The sequence below is a fragment of the Dermacentor variabilis genome, chromosome 8 (assembly GCF_050947875.1).
Source record: "Dermacentor variabilis isolate Ectoservices chromosome 8, ASM5094787v1, whole genome shotgun sequence".
NCBI classification, from domain to species: Eukaryota; Metazoa; Arthropoda; class Arachnida; order Ixodida; family Ixodidae; genus Dermacentor; species Dermacentor variabilis.
The window spans coordinates 134,239,924-134,259,088 of record NC_134575.1 but is presented as its reverse complement, the minus strand read 5'-3'; the positions used below and the strand labels follow the sequence as shown (position 1 = coordinate 134,259,088).

Here is a 19,165-nt window from a genome sequence, read left to right as displayed (position 1 = left end):
AGTTCCAGCACTCTACTAAACCAATATCAATTCGTAAGCTTCTTGGGAATGTGACGTAAGATTCAGAGGTGAACAATGCTGTTAAACACCCTGGCTAAAAAATGAACGCCACGCGGGGCCCTAGATCATAAAATAATCATCCTACGCGGACTCCAGCGTGTTCACCATAGAAGCATCTTATATATTAGTTGGAGGAGGACATCCTGTACAGATTTGTGTGGCCGAAACCCGAACGCGGTGTCCGCAAATGTGTTGTGGTCTCCTATAAAAGTAAACAACCGGTCCCGCCCCGTCCTCTCCATTAACATGCCCACAAAAGAGATGAGGGAGATGGGGCGTAGGTTGCCCGCATTCGCAGTTTTGCCAGGTTTAGAAATAAAGGTTAGCAGTTCTGTCTTCCATTCGATAGGGAGGGGCACTTCCCCGCGCCACATATAATTCAAGTACGTCAATAGTGAACTGTAAGTCGAGTCCGGCAGATTTGCCAGAAGCTTGACTGTAATTCTGTTTCGCCCGGGTGCAGTGCCACGTTTAATTTTGTCCAGGGCTGCCTTCAGGTTGTGGAGCTGAAAACGTTGGTCCCGCTCGACATTATCAGAGCCTGCATATGAGTATACCGGCCCTCGGTCATCCTGGGCAGTGCCCTGGTATTGCTGCCTGAGCGTGTGCGCTAGCTGAGTTGTGTTACCAGCAGATCAGTGGACGGCGCGCTGCAAGTATTTCTGCGTTTCATTGCGGGTTTTCGTGGGGTCAATGGGGGCGCGAAAAAAGGCGCGACGGGTTTTGGCTGGACATTTGTCCCGCAGCCGTATTGCAGCTGCTAGCCCAGTTAGAGTCGGAGTGGAGTTCAGCGTTGCTTGTGGGGACGGCTGCATGTAAGGGCATCACACGGTCATCAAAAGAGGCGCGTTGTTCGACGCCAACACGGCGGCAGAGAGTTATAGCCAACGGGGGTGGGGAAGCCGCGGTTTACTAAGAGCGCGTAAGCAAGTCGACTGTAAGTCGGAGCTTGCGCTAGTCGGTTCGCAGAAGCAGTGCAGTGGCTTTGAAGTCAACCCCTCGCCGCTGAACAGCACCATGCCGAGACATTCGGCAAACTGGGCAGGTGCCCCAGCGGCGCGTGAAAGTATTTTATTCGCGGAAGTGTGTCTTGCGAGGTTGTGAGAGAAGAGGCTCGTTGCACTACAAAGAATTTGTGGCAACGGCCTTTACGTATTGGAGCTCCGGGTAGTGTCACCCTGGAGCCCCGTTGCTTGCACACTGCGCGCACCGCAGTGTGATTGGACGAAGGATAGGGTGTGAGGGTCTTGGGGATGCTTTGAGGTACGTGCAGGGCCGTTGGAGAGGGATTCGGTGGGCATTAGGCTATGAGAAAGAAGACCAAAAATTCTAACTTTTGACTCGTAGTTTGATGTCAGCGTAGATAGTTTCCATTCTAACGCTTGCTAATTATATCTCAATAAACAGTTGACCCTTTGCGATCAGCGGCACCTTGTCTATTGTAATGTGACTTCGCGACATCCACAACATCTTCAAGTTTCACACACTCACATCAAGTCTAACATCAACTGTCGGCTAGCTGAGCCGCTTACTCTGCTGCCTTCTGGGGGAGCTCTGATATGCGAGATTTTAGCTCTCTATTGTGTTTCTGATGGCCCCAGTGACGGACGAGGATGTGCCGGGCTTCCAAAAGGAGGTCATCTACATCCGAGACCACCTCTGAGAGCTGGATCTATGTTTCCGTAAAACGCAAGCTAGCAATAAATGGCTGAGACCAGGCCTGGCAGCCTTGCGTGTGTATGGGAACAGTGTCCTGCCAATTTTGTCTGAATTTTGTTGAATCTGAGATGCTGGCTACTTTGATGAGTTGTGCCATGGGGCGTGTGCAAATAGTTGAGTTGATGAGACAATGGTCTCTACTGAGGATTTCCTCAGTAGTCACTCAGTCGGCGAACAGAATGTTTCGTGTAAAGGTCAAATGCGGACATGTGTTCCTGATCAAGGAGTTGCCAATCCGAGTTGGATGGACAGGGTCAGTGTAAAGAGTAAGGCTCAGCGTGGACGCAAGCTCCGCCACCATGCAGCCACTCTTCCCATCACGGTAGTACCCGCAGACCCGACTGGGGGCGTTGAATTCACTCTCAATCAGCAGAGGGTCCCGGCCCGCAATTCGCAGCACACAACTGAAGAGGCCGGCAAATGAGACGTTTAGGGGTTTGCTGGGGGGGACAGTCTACATTGACGATTTGAATGGGTGGGTCCCCTTTGTGGAGCGGGAGGAAAGTCTCCATGAGGTAGGAATAGTAGGTTTTAAGGTCAAGGTCGACCTGGTTAGCTGTATAATTTCGATGGACGTAGAGACGAGACAAGGGATCCTGTTGCAACGTCGAATAATTTGCATGGGTAGCGCCCTTTCCTAGATCGTACAGGGCTACCATCACGGGCAGATGCTCATAGGTTGAGAGGAAAAGTCGGAGGTCGGCTCTCTTGGTGCAAGAGCGGAGCCCCGACAGTCGCACTGGGTTATGATGGTGGGAGAGGGCTCTTTGGAGTAGGCAGAACGCCTAAATTTAGGGGTGTCCGCCATGACTAGGTCGGGCGTTAAAAGTGACTGGAGCTGCCCCAGAGCCGGCAGGCATGACCAGAGGTCGGACATGTGGGCCTGTCAGGGTACAGTCTTCATTATCCTCAATGTCGACGATGCCAAGCGAAAATTTGGAAGGGCGACCAGACACGTCCACAAGGGGTCCCGCTTTGCACAGTGTGCAGAGCTGCGCAGCGACAGCTTTGTTAACTTTAGTCGTGATCAGCTCATCAATTTTCGCGGGCGTCTGAGGCGTCGCGCTGTGCCCATCAGGAACTCCATTTTAGTGCTGAGGCGAGCATCCATGCTCTCAAAAGAGTCATGGCCCGACAGCTTCGGCAGCGTAATCTGACTCTCCACAGACTCCGCATATGAGGGGCAGGGGGAGGAAGTATCCGATGGTGCGTTGGAGAGTTGAGCCCCAAGGCTCGCAATTTTAGCACGGAGAGCCTCCATGTGCTTATGGATCTCCTTAGCAATAACAATGGGAGAGCGAGGGGAGATTGGACAGGGGAGGTTTCCCCACCTGAACCGCTCACCTGTTTGGCACATTTCACTGCATTCGCCCAGGCACCGGCTGCCGCATTCTGGCGGTGCTGTTGCTGCTGGCCGCGTTTCCCCTTGCCGTCATGTGGTGGCGGTTGCTGCACGTCTTGGCTCTTTACGGCACCTCCACGTGGTGGCGCCTGCTGCTTTGCGACGCTGACGTGGGGTGATTCGCCGCGCGATAACGCCGCATGACGACGTGTCTTCTTCGCCGACTTGAGGCCGCACTGCTGAGGGACGGCCATCTTGAATTGTCTGTATTTGGATGTACATTCGCGCGAATTCATGGCGTGCCTTCCTCCATAGACCGCCCACTCTCCTCGCAGGTCCCAATTTTCACTGGCGGGGTTGGGACACGAATCAGCCCGGTGTGCAACGGTGCCACGCAAAAAGCAGGCCGTGATGGTCCGGTATCAGGGTTGAAGGAAGGTGATTTCCGAGTTTTAATGAATGTAGCGAGGCTTGACTCTGCCGGAAAAGTGGAGTCCAGCCTTGTTCGACGTGCCAAATTTCCGTATACCGTAGAGTTCCTCTGTGCGCCATCACCGAGCATGGCGTAGGGTGTCGGTCTTCTCGTGGTTGGCGACCGTGACCACGCTGTGGCAGACGTCCACACCGTGTTGCTTCAGGTGGCCGTGGGCGACCATCTTGCCTTTGTCAGTTTGTAGCTCGAAGTCATCAAGCAGTTGGTCCGCCATCTGGGCCTCCCGCATGCTAGCGACGAAGAAGTACTGCTCCGGCGAGAGAAGCAGTTTGAGCGTCGCAGCCTCCTGTACTACGAGGAGAGGGATGAAGGCGGCGCCGAGTGCGCCACGTTAAAAAGTATCGGAGAGCCACTGAATCACGAGGCCTGAGGATGAAGTCGTTTGCGTGTGGCCGAGGCAGAGCTTTACGTTTCCACGTCGTAGTAGGCTTACTGCGCTGCGCGCAGGATCCTTGTGCCGCGTGCGTGGCGGATGCTGTCTGGGTTGAAGGTGTCTTGCCAGCGGGCGGGGCCGGCGGAGCCACCATCGTAGCTTTGCACTGGGAGCGGCGCTCACCCAAGCGATAGAGTTAGCCACAAATTTCAGTCCCTCGGGGACCGGGATCGTCGCCCACGCCATCACATCGGGATCGTAATCGCATTGAGCAGAGAGATCTGTCATCTTGCAAGCTGAGTGGTCCTCTCTCGCCCACGCTCCGGCGAAGACGTTAGACTTAGCATCGTCCCCACGAGGCCGGAATGAAAAATCGCTATAAGTTTGCCAAAAATGGGCTTACCTGGGTGAGAGTGGTGCCCGCTGCTGCCAGGTAGCTTTAGGAGTCCGATAGAAGGAAAGTGATAGGGTTCCACGGGAGTCACTGTGGCTCTTGTTCATAATTAACGGAGCCGTGCACTGCACCACGCAAGAGGCAAACGCCAAACGTGTTCTCCGCAGCTGCAGGGCGTCGATTATTTGTCGCAGCATGGCTTCGATGACAGAGTTCAATAGTGATTTTTTCGTGCACTGTCCTTGCTCGTACTGACAGCCTAAAAATAGTGTGCGTGGCGGCAAGTGTGACCATACATTAGATTGTGGTCTTGCGTGGGTTGCTTGAAGCAACGCTTCTGGGAGATCTATCGTTGCCGATTCAACTTTGTTCTGTTGTACCTGCGGAATTGGAGCTCGGGTGCCCTCGTATTGAGCTACAGCTTGATCACGCCGACAACGCGATCGTCTCCTTCGTTGTTGCACTGATGCGGCCGCTTCTTTGTGAGATATAGTAGTCTTGCCTATTTGGTTCGCTATTTTTATGTCCTTCTTCTGTTTATTAAAATCCTTTGAATTGGCTTCCTTGAGTCAATCGCAATCCAGACATTTCACTTCCTTTACTGTGCATGAAGACATGTCATGGCTGCCGGCACAATAGAGGCATGCCGTCTCGCCTGTGAAGACAGTGCTGACATGGTCTAGCTTTAGCCACTTGGGACCATAGAGTTTCATACAATAAGGAAGCTCTATGCTTGTCACGTTGAAGTGGTCGGGGCACATAAGGGCGCAAGGATCGTGTCGCATAGCACACCTTGACATGATCAGGTATCATGTCTCCCTCAAAAAGAAGCTTGACGCTCGTCGAGGGACCAAAGCAATGAAATTCGATGGCTTTCACACTTTAATCCAGAAGCTTTTGTAACTCTTCGTCACTGATGTCTATCTCGACGTTGTAAATAATACCTGCACTAGTGCGACCACAGTGCTCAATGAATTATCGGACTTCTATGCATCCTAGCATGCGCACAGTTTTCAATTTTTTTCTGGGCAGGGTGCGTCGCTACTTCTACTGTGGCTACGTTTTTATTGACGTTGAAAAGCACTTCTTTAATTAATTTCGGAACCACATTATCAAGGTAGGTGTTCAAATTTTGTCTGTGTATGGAATTTAAATTTTTAGAGACGTCGAAAGGCACAAAGGTCTTTCAAAGCCTAATCAGTGTAGGTGGTCCGTTGGGGCCCTGCTCACTCACGTCTTTGGTCGTCTTGCGGTATTTTATTTACTTATTTATTTATTTATTTATTTGTTTCCACAAGCAAGGAGGTACATGGTTGTGGCGGAAAAACAAGGGGAAAAAAGCTGCGGAGAAGCAGCTTGACTGGCCCCAGGTTCCGTTTACAATGGCAGCAGCAGGGCAGGTGGGAAACGGTAAGGGGGAAAAAAAAGAGAAGGAAAGAAGGAAAGAAAAGAGAGAAGAGCAAAAGCACTAAGGGCAAAAGATCACTAAGTACAACGGTACACAGTCCAGATTGGAGGAACATATCACGCAGATTTTTCGCGGAACAAGTCAACACGTCGATATTGCATCTGGTAAGATCATTGAGTAGACTGGGCAGCCAGTAGCATAACAGTTGCTGGCCATAATTAGTCCGAAGTTGAGGAACACACCAAGTCCCAGGAGCACGAGTTATGTAGGGGTTTCTCGTTTTGTGAGATTAGCGAGAGAGCTGAGGGCACCAATATTTTTCTCATATCTTCTGTAGGTTGTCAACAAGCGCAGGTTTATTAGGGCAGGCAATTTAAGGGTTTTAAGCGCGCTGAAAAGAGGAGCGGAATGAAAATCACGAGGCTTATTACAAATGACACGAAGAAATTTCTTCTGGATAACAAACAGCTTTTGAATATTTGTGGCTGAAGTTGTCCCCCATACGAGGCAGCCGTAATTTAGATGACTGAAAAAAAGTGAGTTGTAAATCAGCAATTTAACGGATTCCTGTTCAGTCCTTTGCCCTCTCCCACAGTGTAGTCATTGACTAAGTCCAACGGCTTGCTGTTGGAGAAACAGCGACCGGACATCTCCATGTCGACAAGCCGATCCTTACACTATACATTGGGGAACGCAGGGCGAAGTGGCGTGCTCGTCGCAAATGATGGCGTGCCGTCTGTCATCGCCTCGGATGGCTTCTCGTCCAAGAAGCACAATTATGACAGTATGACAAAACCATCGCAGCAAAGCAAGAAGCTACGCTTGCTCCGTTGACTTCGCACTTCTTATTTGCATGGGTTACTGATAGTAAGCCCATTCGCGTATATTTGCATACGATACCAGCATCTGGGCGTCAAACAGCATTCCAAATAGCATGTGATTGCTTGCTTGCCAATAGCGCCCAAAAAACCGACGTTGCCATGCTTTTTTAAGACTTCAGCATATTACAACCACCTCATGACCATGTTTTCTTTATTGGCGTATGAACTAAGCATCACCTGTAATTGCACTACATTAGATGCACTTATGTCCTAACTTGAGCACAATTTTGTTGCAGTTCGCCAGAGCATTGTCTATTCTAAAATTTTGAGCATTCCTCTGATTCTGCCATGTATCTCTACTTTAGACCTATGGAGAGAGGAACCTCACCTATAAAGAACTTCTGAAGAAATTTCGCTGCTGCGCCGCTGTGCTTCAAGCTCACAACGTTGGTCCTGGCGACAAAGTCTACTGCCATTTCGGAAACAGCATAGAAGCTTTTGTGGCGCTCTACAGTATCTGCTTTACCGGGGCGACCGTTGTCTTGAGTGATCCAGAATACAAAGAAGGTAAAGTATGGTCAGCAAGAACACAAAGAGAAGAAACAATGCATGGCTACACAAGCAACTTACTGCATATAGAAAGGCGAATCGTATGGCGAACCACCGATTGCAATAGCAAATTAGGAAGAGCTACATGAAGTAAGAATAGTGGTTTTATGGGCCGCATAACCTTGTAAACATATGCATACTGACTAAATTAACAACCATGTTGTTACACGCGCACTATCAAACATGAACAAATCTCACATAATGGCCGCGGAAACGCGCTGTCCAAACGCTGGAGTGAGGATGCGCGACAGCAGCAGCGAGCGCATTGACGGTCGCGCTGCGTCTCGCATCTACACGAACTAAGTTGCGAAACCAAACCACGCGATGAACCCTGTCCACGTGGAAGATGGCCTTCAAGGTAGAGCGTCCTGGGCGGGCGCACGCGGCTGCCTGGGTCACTCGGAGTGGAATGCATCCTCTCCCTCCCCTCCTCCAGTAGCCTTCCTCAGAGCTTCCTCCTCGCTTCCCTCCCTTGCGTGCGCTGCATTTTGCCGCGATCATCGGCTCGCCCTCACACGCTTTCACTCGCACACAAAGGAAACGGCGCGCATCGACAATTTTATCGCACATGGAGTTGATGCGGAACCTCAAGGTGACGGCAGCGCCGATGGCAGAAAGGTTCTTGCAGTGTCCATGTAATTCCTATCGCAATAAAAGTAAACAGGATCTGGCTATGTGTAAGTGTTAAACCGGAACAGGTGCAACCTTCGCCGTTACTTATTCACACAACAGGAAGTCACGATTTCGCGCGGCAAAGGAAGTATTGATTGCGGTAGCAAATTATTAGGCAGTTATACGACGTAAGCTTTGTGGTTTTAACAGCTAAACAAATTCTTGTAAGAAATCGCTTACTATCCGTATGAACAAGCATATTGCGACGCGTGCACAAGCAAACACAATCACATCTCACTCGATAACAATGAAGAAAGGGTATCAACCGAGGGGCCCGATTTTTATTAGTCATGTCATCAGAAGCCAACAAACACTGACACCGAGGACAACATAGAGGAAAGTACTTGTGCTTAATAAATTAAACGAAGAAACAATAAGGTAATGGAAATGAAAGCGGATGAAAAAAACTACTTGCCGCAGGTGGGGAACGATTCCACAAACGCCGCATTTCGCGTGCGATGCTCTATCAATTGAGCTACCACGGCGCCGTTGCTCCATCCACTTTCTTGGGTACTTATGTTTCCTAGTAGAACCCTGGGAGTCTTAACCAACGCCACCCCTCACAGACCTTGGCGTGGGATGTCTCTTCTGCCGCTGGCGTCAGGGAACGTGATCTTTTTGGGTGAAGGCACGCTATCAATAAACCCCACATTCTACCTGAAGGCATCAATGTTGCCGGATTCGAGACTCTCGTTATGTAATAAGCGAGAAGAAAAGGGGTTAACCAAGGGGCCCGATTTTAATTACTCATATCATAAGAAGCCAACAAAAGCTGACACCGAGGGCAAGATAGGGGAAATTACTTGTGCTTAAAGGAACACTAAAGTGAAAAATAATTTCTTCTGCATCAGTAAATTACCGTTCTACAACACCAAAAACACCACTCTTACAACGATAAGGCGTTTGGTAAGCCAGAAAAATCGCTAGAAAGAAATACGGGTGGCGACACCCATCTGTAAAGCTGTTCCCGCACCTGGGGGCTGTGACGTCGTGGATTTTGATGGCATCTTCTAGGGCCTACTAAATATATATAGCGGTACAGATGGACTACATTGTGTTCTAAAGGAACCAAACATTAAAAATGGCTAGTTTCGGGAACCTTTATTCAGCCAACGCGGCTCAAATGCGAAAACATACTTTGGAATCCCTGATGTCACGCTGACGTATCGGCGCTGGGGTTTCGGCGCGAAATTCAACTACTGATACTTGGACCTTCATTTTCTCATCTAATAATCAAACTATTTTTTAAATGACTGCCTGCAGAGTTCTCAAACGATGTTTTATTAGACTAAAATGATTTATTCTTTCGCTTTAGTGTCCGTTTAATAAATGAAATAAAGAAACCATAAAGTAATGGAAATGAAAGCGAACAATGGACACTCGCTGTCCGAAAGCTGGCGTGGCGAAGAGCGGCAGCAGCGGCGAGTGGATTGCCCTTCGTGCTGCCTCTTATTTCGCCGAAAACTAGGCGCGCGAGAACACAGCGCGCACGAAATCACGAGCCGTATCCGGCCGGCCAGCCTTCGCACCCAACGCAGATTGCCTAAAATACGGGACGCGCACGGCCGCCCTCAGCTGCCGCAGTTGTCAACTAACCTACAACTTCCCCCCTCCCAGAGCGCGCATCCCCCCCCACGTTTTTCCCTTGCAAACGCAAGACACTGCCGCATCATACCGCCGTACATGTCGCCACACCCTCTCAACCTTCCGCTCGCACCTAAGAATGCGGCGTGCGTCAGCGATGTTATCACACATGGACTTTGCACAAACATCACCGTGACGCGGATGGCGAAAATTCGCCTGGGGTGCCCGTATAATCTCTATTGCAATAAAATTGGCAGTGTGAAATTGCACTTTGTGTTGGAAGAGCGCATGCCCAAGCAAGTACGCCGAATAAGACGAGTAGACTTGATCAATGGTCTATCCGTGAATGTCAAGTAGCATGAAGCGTTCTGACCCTACACGGTACCTGATGAATTGATATAGTTTCGCCTGCTCTCTAGAGGGCAACGTATCAAGCAAATTATTTAACGCAAGTTTTTTCGTTCTACAGCAATGTATGTATAAGCGTTTAGGGCGTTTTCCTAGTATCATAGAGGCAGATACGGCAACTCCTTAATGACATTTAGAGACGCCATTTTATATATATATACATGCATGCCAGCCCAGATGATAATATTAGGAGATTAAAAAAGTTTGGTAGCATGTTACACTCCTGGGAGCATAAAACTATTCCATTCGGTTTTCATTCCAGTCACATGACGTCAAATTTACTAACTGCAAACGCAAGCATCGGGCGGTGACTCGCAGCGTTAGAACAGGCCAATGAAAAGCTCTGCGCGTTTACAGGAGGTCACTTCTGCTTGATTTAAAGGGAGTAGCATTGCCTCACTTGACAGGAATTTCTAATATAATTGGCTGACCAGAGGCGAGGAGCACGCTGAGGAGGAGAGGGCTTTGTTGGGGCCGGGCCAGCACAGGGAAGGCAGATAAATGGATTAGAAAGTTGGTGCCAGCGTATGCGATGGGTCCTTTTGTTCTTTCTTAGCTTCCGGTAACTGGTGGAAAATCGCGCTGGCGTGCAACGGAAGGGTAAAAATGCAGGTAAAACAGATCCTTAGCGAAAAAACTTGGCAGACCGATATCGTATTCGTGCTAAAAGCGCTGGACAACGATATACTGCTAAGGAAAAATGTTTGCTATACGCAAATAAATTCATTCTCCCTGGCAGTTCCAAGTAGCCATTGCCAGAAGGATCGGGCGCAGCCATCTTCTATGCGTTTCGGGACGGTGCTGTCTCCGGCTATTAGGAAAAAAATCTAGTTTTGTTCGGCATGTTAATTCACCTTTACTCCGTACGCGTCACTTTCACGCGGTGAGTTTTCGCGATTTTGTGACGTCGCATGGCAGACAGGTGAAGTGGACGTCGCCAAGAATCTTTTGAGCGATCGCGGAGGGCTGACGGTGAAAAAGCGTAGAATCAGAAAAAAATATTTTTCTTTTGTTGGGTCTAACCATGAATAATCAGAGTGCATACGCTATATGAAATGAGGAGCTTCGGCGGTTTTACTGACGTCGCGGTACAGACAATCGATGTGCGGGTGCCGCAAAAACATTTTCAGAAGTTGTGGACGGCTGATTTCAGAATTAGAATGTAAAGGTTTCGAATAGCTTTACGTTGTAGCGCCCCTGTAACGGGTGGAGGCGAAAGCCTGCTGCACACGTGGTAATACAGTAAGTTATACGATAGGAGGGGTCCGACTCTTGCGAGGCATACCGAGCCGCAGTGTAACGTAAGTGTATTGCGCTGTAGGTCGACCTCTTCCTCAACCACACATGCGAGCACCTATTGCACTACCTAAAAGTTGTCTCGTTCTTTCTTTTGTTTTCTCTTTCTTACCATCTTTCCTTTTTTCGTTCTTCCATTCCTTCTTTCTTTGTTCATTATTATTTATTGTTTGATTATTTTCTTTCATTTCTTCTTTTGGCCTTTCTTTCTTTCCTTAATTATTTATTTATTTCGTTTCTATTCATATTGATCCATCGCAAGTTCGCTTGCTTACGCCTGTATGAGCCATTTCTGATGATATTTTTCGCATCGCTGGACTAGATGCCACTTTTTTTCGCGTATGAACCATTGCAACCTGTCACTTAAGGCCTTCACTCAAATAAAAGATTAAGAATGACGAATAGAAATTACAAAAAAAAATCAGTGGAACAAATATCGTACTCATAAAACAGAATGACAAGCTAGAGAATGGGCAAACACATTCTAACAAAAGGGACACGAGTGAGTAACCTCTACAGGTTTTCATCAACTTGTTCACATTAAGATGCAGCTATGGCTCGGGGCCGACTGTGATGCGATCTATTCAACTACAGGTAAAGCCAGAAATCTTTTTTTTTCAGGTAATCCATGAAATAATTTTATTGTCGCACTTAAGACACAGAATTGAATTCTAGTGACTGCTGGAAGCATAGCTTTTATTTAAACCCTATGTTTTTTGTAACAAATTCCCTAGGATCAGTGAGTTGCATCAGAACAAAAGCACGCAGTCTACATATCAGTAAGCCAGAACATAAAGCTAAGAAATCTGGTTTAATAATATATATCTGAAGTCCGAAAAAATATATTATGGGGTTTCACGTGCCAAAACCACTTTCAGATTATGAGGCACACCGTAGTGGAGGACCCCGGAAATTTCGACCACCTGGGGTTCTTTAACGTGCACCTAAATCTAAGTAAACGGGTGCTTTCGCATTTCGGCCCCATCGAAATGCGGCCGCCGAGGCCGGGATTTCAACGTGTTGCAATGTCTACAAGCGCTTTGAAGATGCGTTATACCTGTGTCACACGGGCACATTTGGAAGGCCTTCCAGTCGACGGCTTTCAAATGCCACAACTCTATCGACTCAAAGGAGTTGTCGCGCTGCTACACGGCACTTTCGAAAGGCCGTTGAGTGGTTCAGGTGTTTCTCGTAAAATTGTGTGGCGCTGCGGATCTTTACTTTCGTTTTCATGTCACGAACAGTTAAGCAACATTAAAAGCACTTAAAAGCACTATAATTTCTTTTGTGTTTGTTTATACATTTACAGAAATGTTTATACATTGCCATACATATATGTTTAGTTTTTGAGTTGTTGAGTAGCGAAACTGTGGCAACGTTTGCGTCGCTACATGTCGCTTCTGTCGAGAGTATGTGCAGTTCGCACATATCAAGTGGCAGAAATAGTTTATTGAATAATTAATAACACTCATCTATAGTATTTTTAGAGCACTTTGGTTTGATTTGTTCTTTCTAACCAATAGTACGAGCACACTGTGTACGAGATGGCATGATCGCACTGTTTCCGTTTCCGTTGCTCAAAGGCCATCGAGATTTCGATAGAGCTATGAGGTGCTCCGTTGACTCGATAGACTATTGACTCGGCGGCCTTCGAAACCGCCCGTGTAGCAGCTCGAACTTGACCTTTGAGTCAACTGACTATCGGTTTGAAGGCCTTCCAAATGCCCGTGTGACACGGGTATTAGTTATATGTAAGTGGTAAATTTGATAGCGGTGTATAGTACAACAGTTTTGTCAGCTATAGGTATGCTATTAGATTAACTTTACAGAGTTTAGATGTATTTTTTTCTTTACTTGGTGACCTCGTCCTCTAATGTAATGCACTTTTCAGAAATTTTTATAAACGCATCGCCGATTCAATCTGCTTCCTGCAGTGACTCTAAGTTAAATTTTACTTTTAAATGTAATGTACCTAATGAACTTCAGTGCAGCGTTTGCCGAAAAAAAAAACTATTTCACCGTTCCAGTTTATTTAGGCTGAAGATTCCGAGCGGTCGCTTTAAAGAATCAGGAGCACCGTTGTCGCACACAATCTTTCAATGCGTTCCTCCAAAGCCTGTGGAGGTTTCGCAGTTGAAAGCGCAGAATGGTCTTATGTTGCGCCATGCGTTCACAAAAGCTAAAAAGACAATAAAACCACGTTCGTTCTCGCAGCAGGGCAGAATTATAAACTTCACTCCTGAGTGCATGCAGTTTCTGAATAAGCTTAAAGTTAGGACCATTGTATATATGGTTACTTTGAATTCGAATAAGTGGAAAAGTGCATGCTTCTTTGAAAACCTCTTCAATGAGAAAAATACTTGAAAATTTTGATGTTCATTAATGATGTTTTCTGTAATAGATGGTGACATTATTTCTTTAGGAGATTAAATGTAAAGAAATATTTACATCAGGGCGGGAAATTTAAACGCTAATCGTAAAAATTTAACACATATCACACAAATTACCGCAATTTACTAGGTCTTCCTTAGCAACATGTGCTTAAAATCTCACTTGCAAACAATAAGACACAGAAAGTTCATTTCGCGAACCACAGTTAAGATACGCCGAAGCAGTGGTAGACACCAGTCTTGAAACTAAAACATTAAAATAGGTTTGGGAGACATTTTTAATGTAACACAACAGTGATTCGAAACCTCATTTTGCGAATGTGTGCATGATATTCATTTGTTGCTTTTTCCCGCCCAAGGAGAAGTTCAACAGCACCTGAAAAGCTGTGACGCAACTCATGTGATGACGGACCTTCGTCATTCATTCAAGTTCAGTCCTGGAGATCGAGAGAATAGCATAAAGGTAATATTGGTCTTTTTTGCTGTTTTGGATGGTTTAACTATACCAGTTTATATAATGTACTTGTGGGTAAATAATACCTCCGATTAAAACGGATTGGCTGTGACGGGCAACTCTGTCAAAATTACGCACTGGATCTACACGTGAAAGAAGAACAGTTCGTTGTTTGCAGCATTACTTGTGCGCGAGTTCTTGTCTAAATAAATCTAACTGCAAAATACTAAAACAAAATACTAGATACGAGATTGCTACAGAGCCCGTCTCACGATGACTGTGGACGGTAATGCGTTAGCATAAAAGCAACATACCGACACAACGTTTCCCACCGTCAAAGCGAGGTATGCATGAAGCGTGTACTGCAGCGGGACTCCTCAGTGCGCTTCCCTAAGAAAACTCGGCGCGCCACCACCACAAAGCCTGCGTGTGAGCTCCGAAATTCACGGCGCCGAAGAAACGCGTCGTGTATCAACCGGCCCCCTCTATTCCGCTTCTTTCTGGACACACTGCGCCGTCTTGTGTCATTGCCGCGAAGACCGGGTTCCCTCGCTTGCCATACACTCGGTGGCACATACTCATTAACTCAAGTTAGCTAGAGGTCCATTGAATAGCGGCACATACATTGTGCACACATGGTGCCGCTCGCTAAAGTATTGGCATGAAAGGCGTTCATTGAAAAGCGCTACATACCCAATGCTTTGATGAATCAGACTGCTAAAGCGTGGGGTTGCTGTTCTAGAGGTGCCCCTTTGATGGTGGTTCAATTCGGTGCAGCACTGGATAACTTTATAGGATCTCACTTGTCATTTGAGAGCGGCACATTCCACGTGGCACTTACCTAGTTACGCAAGTTGGCGTGAGAAACCGTCAATGAGGTGCGGCACGAACCTTCAGGCACTTACATATTAACCCAAGTTGGCATCAACGAGGTTCATTGGAGACTAGCACAGACAGAGTGGTGCGTATCCGATACTCCAGGTCTTGGTCAAGGTGTTTCTCCGATCAGCGGTGCCTACCCACACCCGCTTCTACACTGACCCATGTCGTCGTGAAAGATGTTCGTCGAGAGAGAGGCAGAGAGTAAACCTTATAGAAAATAGCTCACGAGCGTAGGTAGCTCCTTCACTGTGCAGTGAGCGGTCCACTCAGTCCAGGAGTCTAGCGTATGTATACATTGGCCCATGCTCAGTGACCCAGGTTGGTACAATGTTTGGTTTCGAATCAGCTTACCTCAGCACGCAAGCCCGATGCACTATGCATTCGGCCACTGACTACCCAGTGACCCAAGTAGGTGGAAAAACGGCTAGAATAGAACAAATCAAGAAAGGAGCTGACAGATGGAATAACACACTGTGGTATAAAGTTTGTAAACAGGGATAAGGTGCCTTAGAAAGGCTGGCCAACGTTTCGATAGGAGGACCTATCTTCGTCAAAGGCGGCCTCGTCGTCCTCGGCATATTGGTTTTAAAGAGTTAGTGCAGTGACGTCACGTGCGCGTGTTGTCGGTGGTGGTTGGTTATAAAAGGAGAGACTCCACAGGTAATGAGCGCTGTCGCCTGGCGTCTGTGAGTATCGTTCCCAAGACGAGAGGACAAGCGCGGGAGGGAGGGAAGGCGGGCAGAAAAGAAAAGAAAAAAGTTGAAAGCCAAGACTACATAGACTCGATCACCTTAAAGAAACCCTATCAAACAGGAACCATCAAAACAGGGACCTTTAAAAAGCCTACACCGCTGCAACCAAACTTGATCGAGCCGAGGTCCTCAAGCCCCGCCCGAGGATCACAAGAACAACAATGCCTCTTACTACTAAATTCTCAAACGCATTCCCAAACGTGAATAACATTCTTAGTAAATACTACGAAATTCTCACCAGCAACCAGAAAGTTAATAAGATTTTTCCCGACCCGCCCAGAGTAGCCTACAGACGCAACACTAATTTTAAAGATATTCTTCTGCATGCCCGACTAAGGACAAAGATGAAGTTGGGAACCGGTCCCTGTGGCCACCCCAGGTGCTCTACATGCCAACGTATTCAATCTACTACTACAGTAAAAAGTACAGCGTCGAATTACGCACACAAGGTGACTTCCGCTTTCACCTGCACATCAAGCAACGTAATCTGCCGTATAGTCTACTACCTAGAATGTGCCGCTTGTAGCAAACAATACATACGTGAAACTGGACAACAAATTCATACAAGACTCAACGGTCACCGCGCGGACACAAAACACAATTCACCTAAAGCAGTAGGCAGCCACTTTAATGAACATGGTCATATATTTGACGAAGCAGGGCTCTGTATACTACAAACAAATTTACGTTCACCTCGCGAAAGACAATATACGGAATCATACCTCATACACAAGTTTATTTGCCTAGACCCAACGGGAATTAATTTGGCACGTGGCAACTTAGATTCTTTAAAAGCTGTAACTTAAATCTAAAATTCCCATATCATCATCCAAGACACGAAACACATTATGCCACCTGCTAACCTTAATTCTTAACCTCACCTATTCCTCCATTTCCAAAGGTTTTTTTCTGCCTATACTACTCAATTTAATGTACTCTTTCGTGTTTTTACGTTTATATCATCTGTACGACCCCCTTTTCCCATGTACACTTGCCCCCGCCCGCTTCTGCGCACGTCACCCTCCCATTTGTTATTTCTGTTTCGGTTCCCCCTCTCTCTTTCCTTTTTTGTCTGTATTTTTGTGTTAATATGTCTTTTTGAAACACCCTCAGCAACACATTCCGAAGTCCCGGACGTCAATATGCCTTTTTCAGAGCCTCAGCCACACAGGGTATCGCCATTTCTGTATAGCGCCGTAACGACACCTACACTGAGTGACTGGGGCTAACGTCCCTTGAAAGACCATGTCGCTGCCTTCCAGTTACTCCACCGCAGAATGCTTGTCGCCATCTCAACTACTTCAATATTACTCGACGCATTGCTGCTATGCTACGCATATCACTCTTTCAACTCATGTTTTTTTTTTGTCTTTTGTGTTACACACACACTGACCGACTGACCGGCTCTTCTAATGCCACAAGAACATGCAGCCAATGATACCTCTTAATGCTCCCCAACCTCTCGCTTCCCCAAAGCCCTCCCATGCCCCCCTCCTTTCCTTCTTTTTCTTTCTGTTCTTTCTTCTTTTATTATTTTTTCCTCTTGGTGTCCCCCGTTTTCTTTTTCTCCCTTTCTATCTTTTCTTTTCTCCCCGCCTTCACACTCTCCCGCGCTTGTATCCTCGTCTTGGGAACGACACTCGGAGACGTCGGGCGGCAGCGCTCGTTATCTCTGAAGTCTCTCCCTTTATAACCAACCACCACCGACAACATCCGCGCGTGATGTCACTGCACTAACCCTTTAAGACTAACGTACGGAGGATGACGATGCCGCCTTTGACGAAGATAAGTCCTCCTATCGAAACGTTGGCCAGCCTTTCTGAGGCACCTTATCCCTGTTTACAAATTTTATAGAATAGAAGATAGACGGATAGGTACATAGGCTCTGGAAAATGCGTAAAGTACCCAAAGAATGCTAAAGCAATAAAGGTATCGAAGTGGCTCAATTCGTTGTTAGAATCAATAGAAGCAACGGACAATGAAGCTACACAAAGAGCAATTGAAATTATCGGTTTTGTTTATTCCGATTGTAGAAATGTTAAGGGAAAGGTAAATGAAATGGGAGGAAACTATTTCTTGCCCATCTGCTAGAAGCCCAAGCCACATCTTGAGCACGACGCATACAGTGATTTGCCGAAGAAGTATCCGTAGCGGCTATCATATTAGCCTGGGAGTATTAGCCAAAGCCTCCCACAGCCATGGTAGCGAATCTCCAAGATCGTTTTAGCAGCAGGTGTACGTGTTATTTGAGCTTATAAGACGGCATCCAGGCAATAAAGCCCCGTACTGTAGTACGTGCAATAAAGAATGCGAAATTGAAAGCCCACAGAGGACCTTTGCTTCAATTAAACATAATTATTACCGTTAGGATTTCTGTGATTCGTTCTATGTGTATTCTTATATCGCTGCGCCTAACAACTAGTCAAGGTCTTCCGATTAGCTTATGCCGGCCCGTTGAATAGTGAAGGCCCGTAATTTAGCAGTCTAGGTGCCCTGAGGTAGCACACGAAGGTATCTTTGGCCGCTGGTTGCTCCTAATCTGATTTGCAGGCAAGGCCTTCTATTTATGTCTATTTGTACATATTACTTGTAAAAAAAGTGCGAGGTTAGAAATATGGACTTCGAAGCATCACATGAAAGTACAATGACTTTCGGTGTTTACAATGTTTCGCTTTGCTTAGCTCGTTGCTCAGTATTGCGCCGTTGGAGTCTTGCGCAGTGGTGCGGCAATCCCCGAGAGTGCAATTTACAGGGTCAGCGGGTATGTAGGGCTGGGTTAGTAGTGCTGGGTATGTTGCCATGCAAGTGGTCGTATTGTCGTCCCGCTAACAACGTACCGCCATCTTTTACAACCGTCATCATCTGATTCTCGCCATACACTCGTCGTCATGCCACCATCGTCATACAGACGTCGCCATACAGTCGTCATCACATTGCCATCGTCAGGCTATCATCGTCACGCACACTCATTGTCACCACTTTGCTGTGACGTCGTCATCGTTATACCACCTTCGTCGTTCTGTCGATGCAATTTGGTGTTTTTAAATCCATGGTAAATATGCTGTCGTAATTCCATCGCGATTATGTCTAGCCATCGACCTCGCTGAGTTTCGTAATACAATCATTGTCGTCCTCTTGCCGTCATGCGTTCGTCACCATAACGCCTTCGCCTGGTGCTACGTATGCTTAGAAGTCCAGCGAGCGCTCCAGCGTCTGAGAGGAGCGTAGTAGTTTAAACGACAGTGCTATAAAATATTATTTACAGTGAAATGTCATGGAAGAAGCAGGACATTAAAACCTTCAAGCTATTCGCCTAGACCGCCATCAGGAGCGAGAATACTTATCCTGCACCTCGACTCAATCATAAACATTCGCGTTAGACACTCGCAACTCTCCTTCTATTTCATAGTAGTGCGTCTACAAGACGCATCTGAACTTTCAGTTTGTGTTCGACGCCGACTAGACATCTTAAGTTCCACTGATGTTCTGTCCTACTTCAATTACCGGA

At 47.1% G+C, this 19,165-nt stretch overlaps 1 protein-coding gene across 1 annotated transcript in view; it reads left to right on the top strand.

The window, feature by feature from the left end:
• The window catches only part of LOC142591289 (luciferin 4-monooxygenase-like), a 73,549-nt gene that overhangs the window by 1,585 nt on the left and 52,799 nt on the right, over positions 1-19,165 (top strand). The window contains exons 2-3 of the mRNA XM_075703618.1: positions 6,976-7,177; positions 13,929-14,032. Coding sequence (XP_075559733.1) covers positions 13,973-14,032 — 60 coding nt within the window. The 5' untranslated portion in view covers positions 6,976-7,177; positions 13,929-13,972. The remainder of the gene's footprint in view (positions 1-6,975; positions 7,178-13,928; positions 14,033-19,165) is intronic.